The sequence below is a fragment of the Natator depressus genome, chromosome 2 (genome assembly GCF_965152275.1).
Source record: "Natator depressus isolate rNatDep1 chromosome 2, rNatDep2.hap1, whole genome shotgun sequence".
NCBI lineage: Eukaryota > Metazoa > Chordata > Testudines > Cheloniidae > Natator > Natator depressus.
Genome location: NC_134235.1, coordinates 74,974,294 through 74,993,709, shown reverse-complemented (window position 1 = coordinate 74,993,709; position 19,416 = coordinate 74,974,294). Strand labels below are relative to the sequence as shown.

General features: G+C 39.5%; 1 protein-coding gene across 2 annotated transcripts in view; it reads right to left on the bottom strand.

Annotated features, from left to right (window-relative positions):
- The window catches only part of B4GALT6 (beta-1,4-galactosyltransferase 6), a 44,919-nt gene that overhangs the window by 8,786 nt on the left and 16,717 nt on the right, over positions 1-19,416 (bottom strand). For both annotated transcript variants that reach the window (XM_074944451.1, XM_074944452.1), the window contains exons 2-7: positions 11,310-11,426; positions 10,736-10,849; positions 5,871-5,995; positions 4,750-4,866; positions 3,051-3,238; positions 504-626 (exon numbers count right to left, since the gene is read on the bottom strand). In XM_074944451.1, the coding sequence (XP_074800552.1) occupies positions 504-626; positions 3,051-3,238; positions 4,750-4,866; positions 5,871-5,995; positions 10,736-10,849; positions 11,310-11,426 (784 nt within the window). The remainder of the gene's footprint in view (positions 1-503; positions 627-3,050; positions 3,239-4,749; positions 4,867-5,870; positions 5,996-10,735; positions 10,850-11,309; positions 11,427-19,416) is intronic.

Sequence of the window (19,416 nt, the reverse complement as noted above, 5' to 3'; positions counted from 1 at the left end):
AACATATTATTTAAGGGGAGCTATATCAGAAACATGATTTTGAAATTTGAACACTTCAAAAAAAATCTAATTAGCATTGTTCCATTTAATTACAGTTCTTTTTTAAAATAGCTAATGTCGTAATCTGGCTCCCCCCAGCACACATTGTACATCCACTTCGGGGGAGATATTCAAAGGGAGAAAGTGCAAGTCGGTACCCAAATTCCATTGAAAGTCAATGGGAGTTGGGCACTTTAGGCACTTCTGAAAGTCTGCCCCCTGGCGTTTAAGCTTTTCAGGGCAGAGACTATATCTTTCTTTATAAAGCACACGGTCAGTGCAATAATAATGAATACACACCTTTTAATTTAATACAACAAAAAACACATTATAAAGAGTCAAACACCTGCTAACTCAAATAAGCCTCTGCAAACTTTTCTTAACTTAGATATTTTAACAGTGAAAAAATTTGAACATCACTGTTCAGGAGCTCATGTCTTATAAAATGTACTATGAACACTCACCTATTCCAAAGGTCGTCATCTTCTCCTCCCCATCCCCAGAAAGCATTTGGAAATCCATTGATCTTTTTGAATTGTTCCACTGTCAGTCCACTTACACCACCAAAGAACTCATTGTACGGAAGACTGAAAATGAAAGCAAGTAAATTTTATTCTATTGACTGAATTTAAGGAAGTAAAAATCCTGTTTGAACAACTGCTTCCATATCTTGCAGGAAAAAAAAAATCTAGTGTATGCGTAGATGTTCAATATACCTATCAGGAAAAATGCTTTACAGATCTTTTTTAATGAAAGTTGGTATTAGCAAAGAATGTGGAAACTAAATATTTGTAATAAGGGCTTTCATTTGTGGAACAGACAACAGCAGGCAAGTATCCCATGAAACAGCAGCTTAACCCAGGCTTCAGGTAGCTGGTTTTAGGAAAAAAGACCGACTTACAGCTGAAGGGACTGTAAAACACAGCTTTCAAAATATGATATTTTGACACTATTGAGTTGAAAAAGTTCTCTTCACCTGAGTCAGCAGTAAAAGCTGATATGTCAGCAATATTTCCAGTCCATTAATGTATTCTACAAAACATGTAAAACTGAAAAAAAAATCCAGCAGTTTAACACCTTATATTAGCCCAGAGGTGGGAAAACTACGGCCCGCGAGACCCTCCTGCCCTGCCCCTGAGCTCCTGGCCCAGGAGGCTCACCCCTGACCCCGCCCACGCTGTTCCCTCTCCCGCGCAGCCTCAGCACGCCGCACCGCCGGCACAGCGCTCTGGGCGGCCGGGCAGCGCAGCTGCAGAGCCACGGCCTGACCCGGTGCTCTGGGCAGCACAACTGTAGCGCCACCAGCCACCGGTGCTCCAGGCAGCGTGGTAAGGGCACAGAGGGGGTTGGATAGAGGGCAGGGGGCGAGGGTGTGGATAGGGGGAGGGACATCAGAGGGTAGGGAAAGGGGGGTTGCATGGGACAGGGGTCCCGGGGGGGCAGTCAGGAAGGAGAGAGGGAGTTGGATGGGGCGGTGGGGGGAAGTCAAGGAACAGGGAGAAGGGGTGGTTGGATGGGGCAGAGGTCCCAGGGGGGCAAGTCAGGAATGAGCGCGGGGGGTTGGATGGGGCGGCAGGGGGCAGTCAGGGGTGGGGAGTCCGGGGGTGGTCAGGGGACATGGAGCAGGGGGTGGCAGTCAGGGGACGGGGGGGGGGGGGTCGGATGGGGCAGGAATCCAGGGGGAGCCATCAGGGGGTGAGAAGCGGGGGGGGGGGGGCCATCGGATAGGAGGTGGGGACCAGGCCACGCCTGGCTGTTTGGGGAGACACAGCCTCCCCTAACTGGCCCTCCATACAATTTTGGAAAACCGATGTGGCCGACAGGCCAAAAAGTTTTCCTGACCCTGTATTAGCCTATTCTGGAGTATTTTTAAAAGTAATGGAAATTCCTCCCTTGTTTCAGTTTTTGGAGAGCACAGCTAATCACGTTCAAGATTATTTTAACCCTTTTCGCACCAAGAGACTATTTTTCTTGACAATAAATGCATGTTGACTACCATTACACAAGTGTTAAGTAATAAGCAGCTGCCCAACCTAGGGCTACATAGCTAAAATTACTACTGTCAGTCACTCTTTAAATTTTAGGAGTTGTAATTTCCTGATTCCAAACACTGTATGTACAGTGAAAGATTATTAGCATGGATGTTCCCTTTAGCTGCTGCCTCCTACAGTTACTGGACCAGACACATCATCCCACCTCCCACAAGCTATCACAGAGGGAGGAAACTTCTGAGGATCCTTTCAGAAATGTCTGACAATTTCATCCCAACCAGAATAGCTGGGTTTGCTCCCCAAGTGGCTCCTCCAAACATGGATCCCTAAGGAGATGAGGACCATCTGCAAGGAGGCCCTGGCACCTCTGCACAGGACTCCACTGGTATTGTGCTAACAAGGCTTCCTTCCACCCATAGCTGCCTCTGGATGCTGTGGGAGAGGGAGCTGCTTGATGGAGAAGATAATACAGCCCTACTTTTATTATAGATAATGTGGAGCAAAGAATGGACAATAAGTGGACGATTATTATCCCCACTTACCAATGAGCAAACAGACAAAAAAGTAAAATGGACTCAAACTCCTGACTCTCAATCTCTACAGTACTAATTTTGGATTGTTCTACCTCTCATGTACTAAATTAATTGTTCTCAGTGGACCACTGATGTTCTGAAAAGCCATAACACAGTGACGTTTTCTGTAGCACAGGCCCAGGATTTTCAAGGTTTTCAATGGCTTTTTGACAAACTGAACTCCAAACACAGCAAGCACACACACACACACACACACACACACACAGGTATGGAGAAACAAATTACAAAAGTTATCTGGAGCAACTGGATCAGTGATAGCCGCAGAGAAGTGGAAATTTAGAATTAATAATGTAAAGGAAAAACATTACCAATATAAAATTGCAGGTTGAATGTTCACTATGGCTAAGGTTTTTCACAAACTTTATGTGCACACTCAAAAGACATTTCTGCATCTTTTAAGACAGGAAAGGTGAACTGCATTACTTACATATACATGTATTTGTCCAGCTTTGCTGCAAAATGACGTGGCATCTCTCCACATCCATAATAATTTCGGTCATTTTCAGGTAAATGATCCACATCATGAAAAATTACACAGTCCCAGGCAACATCCTTCATAGCCTCTTTGAAGCCAACATTAAAGAGCATTGCACGGTTAAAAGGTTGTGTACCACTCTTTATGTGGAAACAAAGGAGAAACTGAATGAGGCAAGAGCAAGTAGACTCTACTTTGATATTCAGGAAATGTACCAGCCCCCCTCGTATTAGAAAGAAAAACGTGTGTTGATACCAAGGCTTGTTATTCTTCCATTTAATCACAGCAGCTGCAAGAGTAGCAGTATTTCACCAACTCCATTTTTGTGCAATTAAAGAAAAATCCTCCCTCTAGAATTCCTGCCCTTGAAGAGCAAGAACTTAAAACTTCTATTTAGTTTATGTTTAGTAACATTGCACCATATTAATCATAAGCACCAATACTATAAGGAGCACTGATACTTGTCTTCAAGTACAAGTTGCAGTTAAGTTTTATGCCAAAGCATAAATGCAATACCAAATCACTAATGCAATACCAAAGTTGCAAACAGTGTTTAACTACTCAAAAATGTATCTTGTTAAAACAAAGCAGATGGTATTTATGAATTTCAACTAGTATGAAAAAGTTAATATTTTGCTACATTTACAGTAAGTTAACCTTGTGATAGGACATATGTCCACAGCCTGATAAAATTTTATTAAAAACCTTTTTAAAATTTTCAACATTTAATCCCATTAAATCAAAAATGGAATTTGAAGAGTAGCTCCCTGAAGACGGAACAAAATTAGTTTACAAGACTTTTTAGTATCAGAAAATCATCATGTAATTAGATCTTTTTAAGAGGACCCATTTCCTCACTCTCCCTTATTCTTTTTCCATTAAAGACTGAATGTAAGTTTGTGAAAGATGCAGAATTCACTGTCCTGGAAACCTAAATCATGTAATTAATGTATAGATCAGCTATGAATATAATACTGCCAACAGCACAGCAAATTCCTCACAAAATGTGACATAACCCTATTTTGAAGGGATAGCATCTTCAGGGGGTCAGTCATTCTCCAAATCAATTGAGGTCTATGCATTTCTGATGAGACTACCTGTCAGGGTACTAGCTGGTACCATTTGTAATGTGATCACCTATTCAGTAAGAACTACACAGAGTTCACCAACTCATTTAATGACAGCCAAATGGACAGCCTTCATATGATAACCACTTTTGGTAACTATAGATTTGGGTTAGATAAGAATATGCAATCTAGAGGTGTAAATCTGTGCAGCCCTTTATTAGTCCCTGCCCTCAAATCCCTTTGAAAATATCAATTTTTAATTTTTATAGCCACAAAGATAATGATTTTGCACTACAAGCCTTAACTTTGTATACAATAGATTCAATGAGGTTGATGTTAACAGCTATAAAAATATTGCTCTATATATTAAGAGACATAAGATATCACTGATCACCAATAAATCTGAGAAAAGAGTTGAGGGTTTTTTGTTTGTTTTTTACTTAATGCATTAGAATGTAACTGCTTAAATGTTTAGTTTCAGAAGTTGAGATTTCCTGATTCACAGAATATTCAATAGCAGACCCCAATCAGTGAGGAAGTTCCAAGGAGTTAATTTTGATATACTATTCTAATTAAAGACTCACCTGTTCAACAACATAAAAGGCAAATTCCAACCGTTGCTTCTGTAACATAGGTATGAGGTGCCGGAAAAAAATTGGAAGATGTTCATGGCGATTGCGAAAAGGAATGAGGATTGCCACCTGCAAAATAAATCAGATTATAGAATAAAATGTTGAGATGATATGAGTATTTTAAAATCATAATGGGTTAAATTAAATCTGTTGTTATGGATTTTTCAGTGTTTTAGCCTTAATGTTGAATTGGTGAACTTTTCTACAACTTTTCATGCTCCCCTGGAAAGCAGCTAAGACAGACAGTACTTTTTACATACAAAACTACGATGCATTTTTCTAGTGAATGAGTCTACAAGTGAATTTAAGGGGTAAGGCTGATGTCCAATCACAGTTTATTGTAAGCAATTTACTGAACCAAAGGACTGAACATACTTAGAAGAATAACCACTGATAAAGGCGATACCTTTTTGACTACATCTTTTGTTCTCATAAGAAATGTTCCCATCATGTGAATACACACAGATTAGAACACTGAAATAATGAATTCATGTTTACATATTGGGGTGGCCAAACTGGCTCATGAGCCACATGTGGCTCTTTTACCATCAAAGTGCAGCTCGCAGAGCCCCCCATGCACCCTCCCATTCTCCACTATCAGACTAGGGGGGGCTCGGGACCTCTGCCTTGCAGCGGGGTGGTGTGGTAGGGGCTTCTGTTCAGTGGGGAGAGGGGTCTTGGGGCTTCAGTCCTGCGGGGCACCCCAAGAGGTATGCCCCTGCTCTTGGGGCTTCAGCAGGAGCAGGGCTGAAGCCCCGAGCCCCAGCAGGTGTGCCCTGGCTCTCGAACTTCTGAAGTTCGTACGCAGCTCAGAAGGCCAGTAAGTTTGGCCACCCCATATATATTAAAATGCCTATACAAATACCAAAAGTGTCCTTAACTTCTACATAGATATGTTTTCAAGTACTGAAATTTTGTGAAGTTCATGACAATATTTAAACTACCCTTCCTGGATCAAATGACCAGCACAAAGATTTAAATTTCTAAGAGAATGGATACTTGTAGTTTTCAAATATTCTTATAAGCAGGAAAACAATTAGTGGAAAGGAAGTCAGTAAGGAACTTTGTCTCACCTTCCATCGTGGTTTACAGTCTTTTGGTTTCCAATGACCACCTGGCTCAATGTCTAAATCCTTTGAAAATACTTCCTGAATTTCATCAAAACTAATTTCACTCATGTTGACACTGATAAGGCCTCCTAATGTAGTGAGAAATATGAAAAATGTTTATTCACTTTAATTCGGATGTATAGGTCTAACAGTGTTTTTAATTTGCTCCACCAGAGAGACTGTACAGAAGTAATCCAAGAAATGGTTATTTTGATTACCTATTGGTAAAAAAAGTCCTAGTTCTGACTCATTTCTTCCAGAATATTTAGTGTATATAGGAATGGATTTTAGTTTTTTTCCAAAGAAATTACAGTAAAAACATATTCTTCTTTAAAAGCCTGTAAAAAAATTCTGTAATTTTGTTTTTATAGAACATTCTACAATAGTTAAAGTACAGCTAAAACTTCTAATCAGTATTGATACATTTTACCCAAATTTTGCAACAAGACATTTAGTAGACAAAGTAAACTTACCATAAGTGTGTCTTCTCCTAATAAAGAATCACCTTCTCTAGAAGTCACAGTAGTTAGTTAACTGTGCCCACACTACCAGAGACAGAGGCACTAATCTGATACTGAAATCCCAGGTACCTTCACAGCTCCTCTTACATAGAAATGGAGAAGTACACAACATCTCCATTCTCTAAACTTCTGAAGTTTTAAACCTAAATAATTACAAACATATAAAAGTATATACTACCTTGGGGGAAAATATATAGACTCTTCCCGGTTACAAGAAGACATTTACAGTAAACTGATTTGGTCTAATCCCCCCATACATTCATAAACCTCTAGTCTGGATCACCATAACTGATGAAAAGTAGTAAGAAGCCCACCCAGAAAAGAGGGAGAAAGAGTAGAAGGAAGTGAGACAAATTAAGGAACAGTAGCAGACTAAGACCCAGAAACAAAATGTAAAACAATCTGACGAAGCTGCGTTGTTTCACAACATCTAAGTTGTGTCACTTCTCTGTCAGATGTTGCCGCTTCAGACAGAATGAAGGATGACTTTTCCCAGGAAGAAAAGACCTTAGAGTTCTCAGCACCACCCTGTCATTATGAAACACACAACAAGGCTCTTGCATTGATAACACTGCCAGCTCTGATACCTGTCTAGTTGGTGTGATAATGACCAGAAAAACAGATTTTTATGGACAGGAAGAAGGCAGTCACTGAAGTAAGGTGCTCAAAGGAATGATCTGTTAAGCCTTCAAAACCAGTGGTAGATCCCATTTTGGGAAAATTGGCCTGATTGTTGGCCTGGCCAGCCTGACAACCCTGAGGAATCTGAAGATCTAGGTGTTCTCTGCTAAGGATCCCACAGACCCCATGAAAAGGACCCAGGTAAGAACAGAAACCTAAACTTGACACGCTGTGGTGCTGGACTGAAGGCCCCTATCTACACCTTTCTGGAATAAGACCAAAATGACTGGAATCCCCAGATTCCTGGAATCCATACTGTTGTCTTGGCATCAGACACTGAACCTGGACAAGATGGAAGTGTATGTGTTTAGAGTTAAGGCTCTCCTGAATGCTATCAAGGTCTTGAGAACTTTGGAAGATACATCTAAGATTGTTAAGGCTTCCCTTTCATTAGCCAGGCTGTCAGCTGAAGCCAGACTGGATCTGAATTAAGAAATGGGCCGTGGGAGATGATACCCAGACTCCCTTGGGAGAAGATAACTATAGTGGAGATTCCACTATCAGGTCCTATCAGGTTGGAAAACCATGTCTCCTTGGTCAATAGGGAGTTATCAATATGACTTTCACCTGCTCCCTTTTTAATTTTTTGAATCACTTTCCCTAGGAGGGGAAAAGGTGGTCGTGCATAAAGTAGGCCCTCTGGCTATCTGTGCAAAACGGCTTCCATTCTCAGGGATTCGGGACCTGTCTCCCTGGTGTAGTACCTCAGCCTCTTTGTGTTTCTGCAGCTCACAAACAAAGCAGCTGAAGGAAGACTGAACATCCTCAAGATCAGTCCAAAGAGCTCTTCATACAGGCATCACTTAGAATCATAGAATATCAGGGTTGGAAGGGACCTCAGGAGGTCATCTAGACCAACCCCCTGCTCAAAGCAAGACCAATCCCCAACTAAATCATCCCAGCCAGGGCTTTGTCAAGCCTGACCTTAAAAACTTCTAAGGAAGGAGATTCCACCACCTCCCTAGGTAACGCATTCCAGTGTTTCAGATTGTTGAACTTATGCCTGCTGAGACAATCTGCCTTCTGGGTCAGTTCTTCTTTTATGTGGATTGCTCTGAGGGACAGAAGAGATTGCTCTGCCCATTTCATTATTTCCATTGCTTTTGTGTGTAGCTTTGGGCTTCTTGCCCCTTCTTTGTTGTTTATGCAGTTGACTGTAGTTCTGTTGTCTGACTGAACCGTAGGTGATTTCTCTCCAGGGAGATCTAAAACTCACATTTCTAGCTTGACTGCTCTGAGTTCTAGAAGGTTCATGCTGTATCTTTTTTCTCCAGGCTTGAGGTTCCCTGGGTGGTTTGAAAACCCAGATGAACACTCCAGCCCTCCAGTATAGCATTGGTAATAAGGACAAGAGGCTCTTGAAGACACATGGGCAGGCCTTTGCAGACATTAACATGGAAAGTCCACCACTCTAGGGAGCTGAGTATCTGGATTTAGACTTGCACTTGGTCTTTCATGTGTTCCAGCAAGTGGTTGCATGTTCTTAGGAGGAAGATTTAAGGCACCAGATGTGCGATCTTGCCCAAAGAGTGATTCCTATTCACGATACCAGAAGGCCCAGAAGCTGAAGACGCCATGCTATAGCAGGACATCTACAGGTTTGTAAAAAACTGTTAAGATCCCAGATCTTCTGGAATCTTTCAGGTGACAAATTTTTGCTATCATGGTTTCTGTATCCACTCTCCGGTGAGAGATGCTGGTTGAGGGAATCAGGGAGCTCTTTTTGATGTTGATGATGAAGCCATTCACTTTCAGAAAGTCCAGACTCAGAGCTATGGCTTTGTGCACTTTGGCTTGGGAAGGGACATAGGTGGTCGAGGAAGGGATGTAGGTGGATACCCTCTGCCCTAAACCTGACTATGATCATTACCAGCACCTCTGTAAAGATGCCGGGGACAGAACACAGTTCGAAGGGGAGCATTTCATTCTGGTAATAGTTTCTCCATAAGTGAATCTCAGGAGTCTGTGGTTACATGACCTTATGACGATAAGGAGATAGGCATATATTGACATCAAGGAGTCTCCCTGAAATAAGGAGGACAGTGCTGAGGCCAAGGTCTCCATTCAGAACTCTGTTTTTCTCATTCATATGTTGAGCCTCTTGCGGCAGAAGATGGCCCCCACCTTGATACTCTTCTGGGTATACAGAAGATGGAGTAAAACCCTAAGAATCTCTCTTCTGAGAGCACACTTTCTAATATTCTTACTTCCAGATAAGAAATCTCATTCTGGATCAGCTTGTGTTTTATGGGTACTGGATGAAGAAGAGTTGAGGGCCCCATCTCATCCTAAGGGAGTACTTCAGCTCACTATATCCCTCACCCACTTGTCTGCTGTGGATACATACCACTGCTCTGTGAAGTGAGAAATTCTGCCTCCTAGCTTCAGCCATAGGTGTGGACACATCCAGTCATGGTCACTTACTGAGGCTGGGAGGGACTGCTCAGATTTCGCCGTGTTTTCCACCACCAGTTGCTCCAGCTTTTCCTCAAACAGGATGGAGCCTATAAACTTTCCTAAGCATAGAACCTGTTTAGAATGGGAATTCATTTTTCAAGGCAGAGCCACACCTAGCACCTGTCTGCTGAGCTATCTTGCCATGGCGCTGGCTGACAAGCTTGATACATTCACTGAACTGTGAAGAGATACAAAAGAGTAGGGCTTGAATCAGGGTAATCTCTGTCCCTTAGAGCCATGAGATCCTCCAGCCAGAAGAGAAATGCCCTAGCAAAGCATGTTGCTGTCAGAGATGCTCTTTCAGGTAGCCAAAGAGGCCTCGAAGTCTTTTCTGAGTACAAATCCAGGTTTTTTCACCCTCCCCCCCCCCCGGATTTGTGCTGGAAATGGCCCTCCTTGATGATCACTTTAGATAAGCTGTTAGTTACCAGCAGGACAGTGGGGTGGGAGGAAGTTTTGTTTCATGGTCTCTGTGTGTATATAATGTCTTCTGCAGTTTCCACGATATGCTATGCATCCGATGAAGTGAGCTGTAGCTCACGAAAGCTCATGCTCAAATAAACTGGTTAGTCTCTAAGGTGCCACAAGTACTCCTTTTCTTTTTTCTTTTTACGAATACAGACTAACACGGCTGTTACTCTGTTTCCTATCTGTATGATCCTTAGGGCAGAATTTTCCTTGAGGGGATAACCATGTCCCTTACTAGGGTTTCAATAATAGCGTTGACCTTTGGGACCTCAGCAATGGAGTTTTGTGGCTCCTGCAACCTGCAGAACTGGAGGTCATTTTTACTGAACTTTTGTTCCCACTCCTCTCTGATCACATCCTCAAAGGAGGAGTGCAGAGGAATAGCTGCCTCCAAAAATTCTAGGTAACAATTCCCCCAAACCTCTAATTCAAGAAAGCAGTACATAACAAAAGATGCACTCTAACTGTAGGTGTTGAATACTGTCTTAATTGTGGCACAAATGCCAGAACACATTACACAAAAGAAAATGTATATCAAAACATTAGGTATTAGTCAGAATACTGGGCCAAATTCTGCTAAGCATTATTACATATGTTCAAGTAAGTTTTATTCAAGAATTCTGGTTAACAGTTTGCATTCTGGTTTAACAGAACCAGATGTAATAGATAAGGATATAAATTAAGGTGAAATTATAAACTTACTCATGTAAGGCAGCTTTTCTGGACAAGCCTGGTAAGGAGAATATGTGAAGTTTTCTGGAAGATACATTGTTGTTTGAACAAGGTAGTCACTGGAATTGTTGCCTTCAGGATAATCTTAAAGAAAAAAAAAACAAAACAGTTTATTCTTGAAAAAATGAAAGTTTCCCAACGGCTTCTCATCAATATATCACTATGCCAGGGAGATTGTTTTGCATCTTATCCTGTCATCACTACATAAACTTTATGTTTGCTGCAAGTTCTGACAGTGAAGATAAAAACAGTCTCTGAACCATTATCAAGTTGATCCTCATGAATTCCAATCTATTTACCCCAGCTCTTGATAAATCTATTTCTTATAGAAGACTAAACTTCAGTTTCACAAGTGACTTTGTAAAGAGTAACCACTCTTCCCTTCCCTATTACTTGACCAAGTTAGGAGAGTATAGAGGGAGGAGAGAAAATGAAAGGTGCTTAGATCTAGGTTTTTGTAAACCTGTGTATAAACAAGCTATATCACTGTCATGAAGCAACAGACTTTACTTTTTAAAAATAATTAAATAGGAAACATTCTTACCTGTGCCATTCAGAGTAGCATTTTTATTAGTGTACAATCTGATCAGATGTCCTATTGTTTTCACATTTTCTCTCAACATTATGCCTCGAGCTTGCACCATAAAGAGATAGGTGTTTGCTGTAAAAAACAAAAGTGACTATTTCATATCAAACTTAATTCAATAGTATTTCATTTATAACGTCATCAAACCAATACTGAACAATGTTGGAGTTCAAGGTTAGCCCTCAAAAACCTATTAGATCCAGAGTAGGATCCACAGAGTAAAACCTAAAAATATTTAAGGTAAAAAAATCAAGATTCAGACAAGAGGAAAAACATTAATTCATATTCCTAGACCTAACTGAAAGGGTAAAAATATAAAATTAAGGTTTCAATTACTATTTATTAACACAATTTCATTATCCTCCACCCTGCAAAAAACCTATTAAGATACAGCATTAAAAAAATCAACTTACCCATAATAAGACTTATGTATTAGAGGAGAAAAAGAGAAATAAACTTAACCCACAAATGCATCTATTTCCTACTTCTTGACTGTTTGTAAGGGTATGCTAAAATCTACCTCTGTTCATTCACCACAAGGTGGAAGTACTAAACAGCAGCTATGCCATTTTACAATTATATAACACCAATCATTGAAAAATCTCAAAAATACAACAGAACCCTGTTTACTGGATCCTCCATTATCTAGCTCGCCATATTAATCAAGGAACCAGCACACACAGGTTCAGAAGTGGGTGATCTCCTGTGGCCGCTAGATGGTGCTGCAGCCTCTCACTTTCCCATTCTTCAGATTACCTGAATTTTTGATTATCTGATCTGGCTCCGGCCCCAATTAGATCAGCTAAACAGGGTTCTGCTGTACTAAAAGTCAGTTTCCCTTTGAAGTAGTTATTAGAGACATTACAGGTTAGCAAACTCAGGTACACAGAGTTTAAATGATTCACACAAAATGACAGCATATCAGTAACAGAACCAAGAATCCTATCTCTCAGATCAGTGAATCAAAGCCATAGACAGAGCTCATATAATACTATCTTTGTCCTGAATAGAAAAGTGAGAAAGACACACAAATCTGAAAGATAAAATGTTCTGTTGCCTTCTAAATAGGCACAAGCCTAAATGGGGTCCATACGACTTCAGTAATCTACAAGTGGATGGACAAATTCCTTCTGAAAATCAGTTTTCATACAGGGTAGCAAAGTGGATCATCTCTGTCCTTTCACATATGCCAAGCATGCAAAGACTCATGCTTTTGAAAAATTTCTCTACTGACTACCTTACAGCATAGCAACATAGCATCATTAATAAGGACACCCAATAAAAGCTTTTGAACAGTGGTTCCCGACCTGTGGTCCACAGAACACTTGCTGGTGGTCCACAGAAAGCTGGCTGGTCATGTGGCACTGACTCATATTTCTATCTGTTAAACTGCATTAAAAAACAGCTAAAAATCCATTTTCAAAGCAAACCAACTGATAATTCTGTCCACCATATTATTCAACATCTGTATGAATTTGTTGGCAGAGGTGGTGATGCAGTACACTAACACCAAAACCATCATCTCCTTTATGTCAAACAGAGGAGGGGAGCGCTTTGAAACATCTTGCCTTTATAATATTCACCACTCTCAGCGGCCTCTCCCCTCCGATTAGGAAGCATTACGGAGCATCTTGACTAGAGAGAGATAGATAGAGAGAATTTACTTTTCCGTGACTGAAAAGTAAATTTCATATTTCCTTCTTTCCTGGTTGGACATTTCAATGTAATTTTACTATATAACTGTTCAGTCCTCTGACATCTGTATGTACTAAGTATAACAAACTTTAAGACAATGTGTGTGTATTGACTGATCAATATAGGAGTCAGGTGGCTAAAGGCATGAGGCCACAAGCACATTATAATTGATTAAAAACATACATCTTCAAGTGTCTTAATGCAGTGGGTATTTAAAATTATTAATTGCTATTTTGACCATATGATTCCACCAAAACAAGCATTACGACATGTAAAATTTTCTCTTCTTCCTTTTTGCTGTCAGCCAGATTTCTTTTCTCTGTTGCTCTGTACTCCCTACTCAAAAATTAAACTTCCAGACCCTGAGAGGAAGTAAGAAAATTCTGTGTCATATACCTTCAAATATACAGAACAAGGTGACTAGTTTTTCCTTAAAAGATTGAACATGCTGTGATGATGGTAAGCAATTCAAGGAACATGTCCATTTAATAAAATGATCAGTCATACATACTGCATTAGAAAGCAAGGAAGATAGAGGTCAATGCTATCTAATCAGTGTTTTTTGTTACTGTTATTTTGTTTTGGGTTTTGTTTGTTTCATTTTGTAATTTAATAAAAAGGGGATCAGGTGCCTACAAGCCACATGAAATGCAAACCCAAAATTTAAGGCTGCATCTGCATAAAAAGAATTAAAAAAAAAAAATAAAAGTTTGGCTAGTTGAGAAAAAGAACATCCTAACAAAACCAGGTGGGATTTTGAATCCCTCTTCATTAGAGGACAAGTTAGGAAGGCCTGCAAAGCAGAGCTAGCACGATATTTTTTTCTGACAATTTTTTTTTTCCAAATCAGAAAGTGTTAGGTCATCAAAACCAAAACTGTTCATGGAAAAGAATTAGTTTCTACGAATTTCCCATTTTGACTTTGAAAAAAAAACCATCCTTCTAAACAAGAGGTCATTTTGAGAAATCAAAATTACTCTGTTTCAAAATGTTGAGTTAATTTACATTAGAAAAATGTTTAAAAGAGTTAAAATCCAAATGAACTGTTTTGATTAACCCATTTAAAAAAAATCATGAATAATTTTGAGATTGACCTTTCCTCCAAATTCAGGATAAGAATTTTTTTTTTAACTCTATACATCCCATGGGATAAGAAAACCATTTGCCATCTGGTTCTCTCTGAAAGAATAAAGAAATGTTCAACACTACAGAGTATAAATTTGATCTAGTTGGTATTACTGAAACCTGGTGGGATGATTCACACAATTGGATGTTACAATCAGTGGTTATAACCTATTTAGGAAGGATCAAGTAGGCAAAAGGGTAAGGCCAGTGGCACTTTATGTCAAAAATTGCTTTACCTGTTTCCGAGTCATTGATAACTCAAAAGAAAATTATCTTGAATGCTTATGAACATAAGAATGACCATGTCTTCTGACAGTGGCTTCAAAGGGAATGAACAGAACATGGTAATTATCAAGTGGCTCCATCCTCTCTCATCCAGTCCCAGCTTCTGGTAGTCAGAAGCTTAGGGACACCCAGAGGATGGGATTGCATCCCTGACCATCTTGGCTAATAGCCATTGATGGACCTATCTTCCATGAAGTTATCTAATTCTTTTTTGAATCCAGTTATACTTTTGGCCTTCACTACATCCCCTGGGAATGAATTCCACAGGTTTACTGTGTGTTGTATGAAGTACTTCCTTTTGTTTTAAAACTGCTGCCTGTGAATTTCATTGGGTGATCCTTGGTTCTCGTCTTAAGTGCAACTGTAAACAACACTTCCTTATTCACTTTCTCCACATCTGGCATTGACCACTGTCAGAACACAGGATACTGAGCTAGATGGGCCATTGGTCTGACCTGGTATGGTTCAATAGCCCAACAGGTATAAAGCACAAAATGGGGTATTAGTTGGGGTCTACTACAGACCACCAAATCACACTAGGGAACAGAATTGACCACCTCCTTACGCACCTATCTATAATATTTAAGACAAAAAACTGTGTAATCATGGGGGACTTCAATTTGAGTGACATATGCTAAAGGTCTCATGCTGCCCGAACTAAAACATCCTGGGAATTTCTAAACATTACAGATGATACTATCCTAACTCAAAAAGTGTTGCAACAAGATGGAATTCCTTATTGGACCTTGTTCCTAACAGCTAAAGAGGAACTGATCACAGAACTAAAAATAAATGGTAGCTTAAGTACAAGTAATCAAGTTTTGATCATATTTATAATGTGCAAGCCCAATAACAGCCCACACACTTAGTGTTTTAATAGGGCCACTTCATAACGCTGAAAACAATTTTGAGCCAAATATGCTAGGAGGAAGAATTTAATCAGAAAAATGTAAATGATAATTGGAAGTCATTTAAGAACACCTTATGGGATGCCCAAAAAGTCACAACCCCATAACTGAGGAAGAAGGCCTTGCTGGTTAAAAAACTGACCTGGTATAGAGGGAAAGTGAAGGCAACTATAATTTTTTTAAAATATATAACAAATGGAAGAAAGGACAACTTGATAGTAATGAATATAAATCAGAAACTAGGAATTGTAAAAGTTAAAAATAAGGGAATCAAAGGGACACAAAGAGGAATCCATGGCCAGCAGAGTTAAGGACAATAAGAAAATATATAAGAAGGATTTTTAAAACATATGAAGAGCAAAAAGAATCTTGACAATGGTACTGGTCCATTATTAGATGGAAATGGTAGAATTATCAATAATAATGAAGAAGAGGTAGAACTATTAAATAAATATTTCTGTTCTGTATTGGGGGGTGGGGGAAGGGAACAGAGGATTCAACCTCAATATATGGTGATAACACTCATTCCATTCCACTAGTATCTCTAAAAGATGTTAAACAGAAGATACTAAAGTAAGATATTTTCAAAACAGCAGGTACAAATAACTTGCATCACAAAGTTTTACGTTGATTTGGAGTACTGGGGAAGATCCAGAAGACTGGAACAAAGCTAGTGTTGTGTCAATATTTAAAAGGGCTAAATGGGATGACTCAGGTAATTATAAGCCTGACATCGACCTCTGGCAAGATAATGGAACGGCTGATACAAGACTCAATTAAAAAAAATTAAAGGAAGGTAATGCAATTAATGCAAATCAACATGGGTTTATGGAAAATAAATCTTGTCAAATTAACTTGATATATTTTTTGATGAGATTTCAAGTTTGGCTGATAAAAGTTCTGTAAGGTATTTGACATTGTGCCACAGAACATTTTGATTAAAAAACAGTAGTATATATCCCCATAAAAACTTAAAAAACAAAAAACAAAACAGAAGTAGATTGTTATCCTGCTCCCAACTCCCAAACAGGAGGGCTGGTGGACTGCCTTTAGGCTGGCTCTTGTCTGGCATGGGTCACCATACGAGGAGTCATGCTGCCACCAGCACAGCTCTCAGGATCATGGGGGCATGCAAGCCTTCCCACTACATTGAGATTTAGTCCATGGGGAAGGATTCAGAATCACTAGTCACACTGAGAAGTTTTAGCCTTAAGTTTTGGGAGTTCCCAGCCACTCTCACACTGAAGGTCTGAGACCCAAGAGTGAGAATAAGATTCTCATCAGGAGCATGTTTGAAGTTATGGTTAATCTGCCTCTACTATTCTTTAAACTAACAAGGAACATTACTTTAAGTGGTCAGCTTTAAAATAGCACTTTTGTATTCCAACTGTTCAAACTGGTGCTTTTCTCTGCTTTGTTTGAAGCTTTTGTATCTAGCCTTTCAGGAAATCTCCAGAGACTATTAATTCCCCGAGCTTGTATTTAGAAGATTTTCCAACTGATGAAAGCTTTTCCCTTAGAAACCAATGTAAAAATCAGTTAGAGGAATTAATACTTCAACGACAACTCTTTACCCTTAAGCAAGTAACTTGTTTTTAAAACATTCATTTTAACCTTGAGGGACTGACCCCTGAGAGAAATCTGATTTAAAAACATGACTCCTATAAGAAGTTTATTTTTCTGGTAAACATGGGACGAGATTCCACTGGAAGAATCTGAGAGCAGTTCTTTCAAAGGCCTACCATATTCCCAATCTGCCCCTCCTCTTCCTCATGATCATATGGCTCCTTCCTTGGATGCCTTCATATATTCCAAGACTATAAGCTAAAAATAATGTAATGTACTTTGGTTTTTGAACTCCTCGCTTTGGATATACACACACTAAAATATTTGCTGTTTCCAAATTCTGACTGCAATTCTAAAATGTTGTAAATGAAGTTACTTTCACGATAAAAATGCCAAGCATTCTTGAATAGCAGGTTACAGAACAAAAGGTTCATTTAAAAAAACAGGCAAGAATAACCACAGTCCTCACCACATTCGTAAATAAATGCAAAAATCATTTCTTTGAGATCACTTTCCCTCAACCAGGTCCCCAAAGAGAGAAAAAATCCTCTATAAGTTAAGTTCTTTCTTCTGCAGCATGCAAAAAGATACTATTATTTCTAATTGTAGTTACTTTGCTGCATTATGGGCATCCATACAGTCAAAAAAAAAAAAAAAAAAAAAAGATAGTCTGTGGCCATAAACATATTTGGATTACAGACTTAAAAGGCTCCATCTTTTGTGACATTATTTAGAACTAGACTAGATAAAACACCTGAGAATGTTATAGGGAATCATTCTACATTAGCAGAGAGGATGGAAAAGTTAACTAATGGGTCTTTTTCATCTCCAGCTTCTGTAGTTCACTGGGCTGTGTAGTTTGCTGAGGTGGGCTGATCAGGAGACAGTTAAAAGCAACTGCCTCTGGGCCTCAGTGCCTCAGCTATACAATGGGAAAATTCAATCTCACCTCACAGGGCAGGGTGGATAAAGTTTTTTTTTTTAAATAAAAATAAATAAATAAATAAAATAAAAATGGAATTTTTTTGAAAAAAGGCTTTTTGAGGAAAAAACTAAGATACATTACAGCTCAAAAGATATCTCATCATGAAATAGGGATTAAAATGCTAATTATGTAGTATGAGACAATATATTAATTAAGAAAAGTTCCAATAATTCATGGATTAAGGACCCAATCTTATGGAGATCCAGGGGCTTCTGTATAGATTAGTTAGGTTAATCTTTCTATCTACTCAATTGGACTCAGTACTCAGTCTAGAAGATACCATCAAAGATGCTTAGTTTTGCAGTTCTCAAACTGTGGATTTGTCTCTCCAGAGATAACATGCTTGTTAACAGCAAAAAATGTAAATAAAATAAATAAATGAAGAATGTATAGAGGTGAGAAATAACAGATCTCAACCCTATTGTCCCTCTGCAAATTTGTACACACAGAGTCAATCCTTTTCCTCTCTCTAAAACTGAAAAGTGTCAAAAAGTTAAATGAATAGCAGATTGTTGGGGGTGGAATAGATCTGGACAAGGAGAAGTCTGGAGATAAATGCAAGAAGGGAGGGACAGGCAGTAGAAACAAAAGTGAAAGTGCTTGAGCAGCATATTCCAGAAGTCTTGAGGTCTTTCTGAGTGTAGCCTTCACTGATTTGTGTTCTACCATACCATTCTCTCACTAGAAGGGAAAACCTATAATGGCAGCAGGCCATAAAAGAGACCCAGTGTGGGAATATTTTAATGAAGTTCCTCTACCAGTGGGTAAGACAGGCATGCGTGCAAAATGCAAACAGTGCAACAAAGAAATGCAAGGCCTGCTTGCCCGAATGAAACAACATCATGAGAAATGTTCCTTCTCAGGAGGAAGCTGCGTTGAAGATGATGAAAGGAACATGTCTGAACATGCAGGATCTTCAGGATGGTAAACTTTTTTATTTCTTATTTCGTTCTTAAGGACTGCCTGTCTTCCCTCTCGACTATTCTTGAATTCTCATGTTTGAGCAAAAAATATAGTTGTTACTCTATGGTACTATCATTTTAGATGCAGTTGTGATAAAAAAATAAATAGCTGAAATAGGCAGATCTTCCTTTTACAATTTCATCGTTAAAGCAGTACTGAGTGTCAGTGAATGCAATGAGTCATAGAATCATAGAATATCAGGGTTGGAAGGGACCTCAGAAGGTCATCGAGTCCAACCCCTGCTCAAAGCAGGACCAATCCCCAACTAAATCATCCCAGCCAGGGCTTTGTCAAGCCTGACCTTGAAAATCTCTAAGAAAGGAGATTCCACCACCTCCCTAAAGTAACCCATTCCAGTACTTCACCACCCTCCTAGTGAAGAAGTTTTCCTAACATCCAACCTAAACCTCCCCCACTGCAACTTGAGACCATTACTCCTTTTTCTGTCATCTGCTACCACTGAGAACAGTCTAGAGCCATCCTCTTTGGAACTCCCTTCCAGGTAGTTGAAAGCAGATATCAAATCCCCGCCTCATTC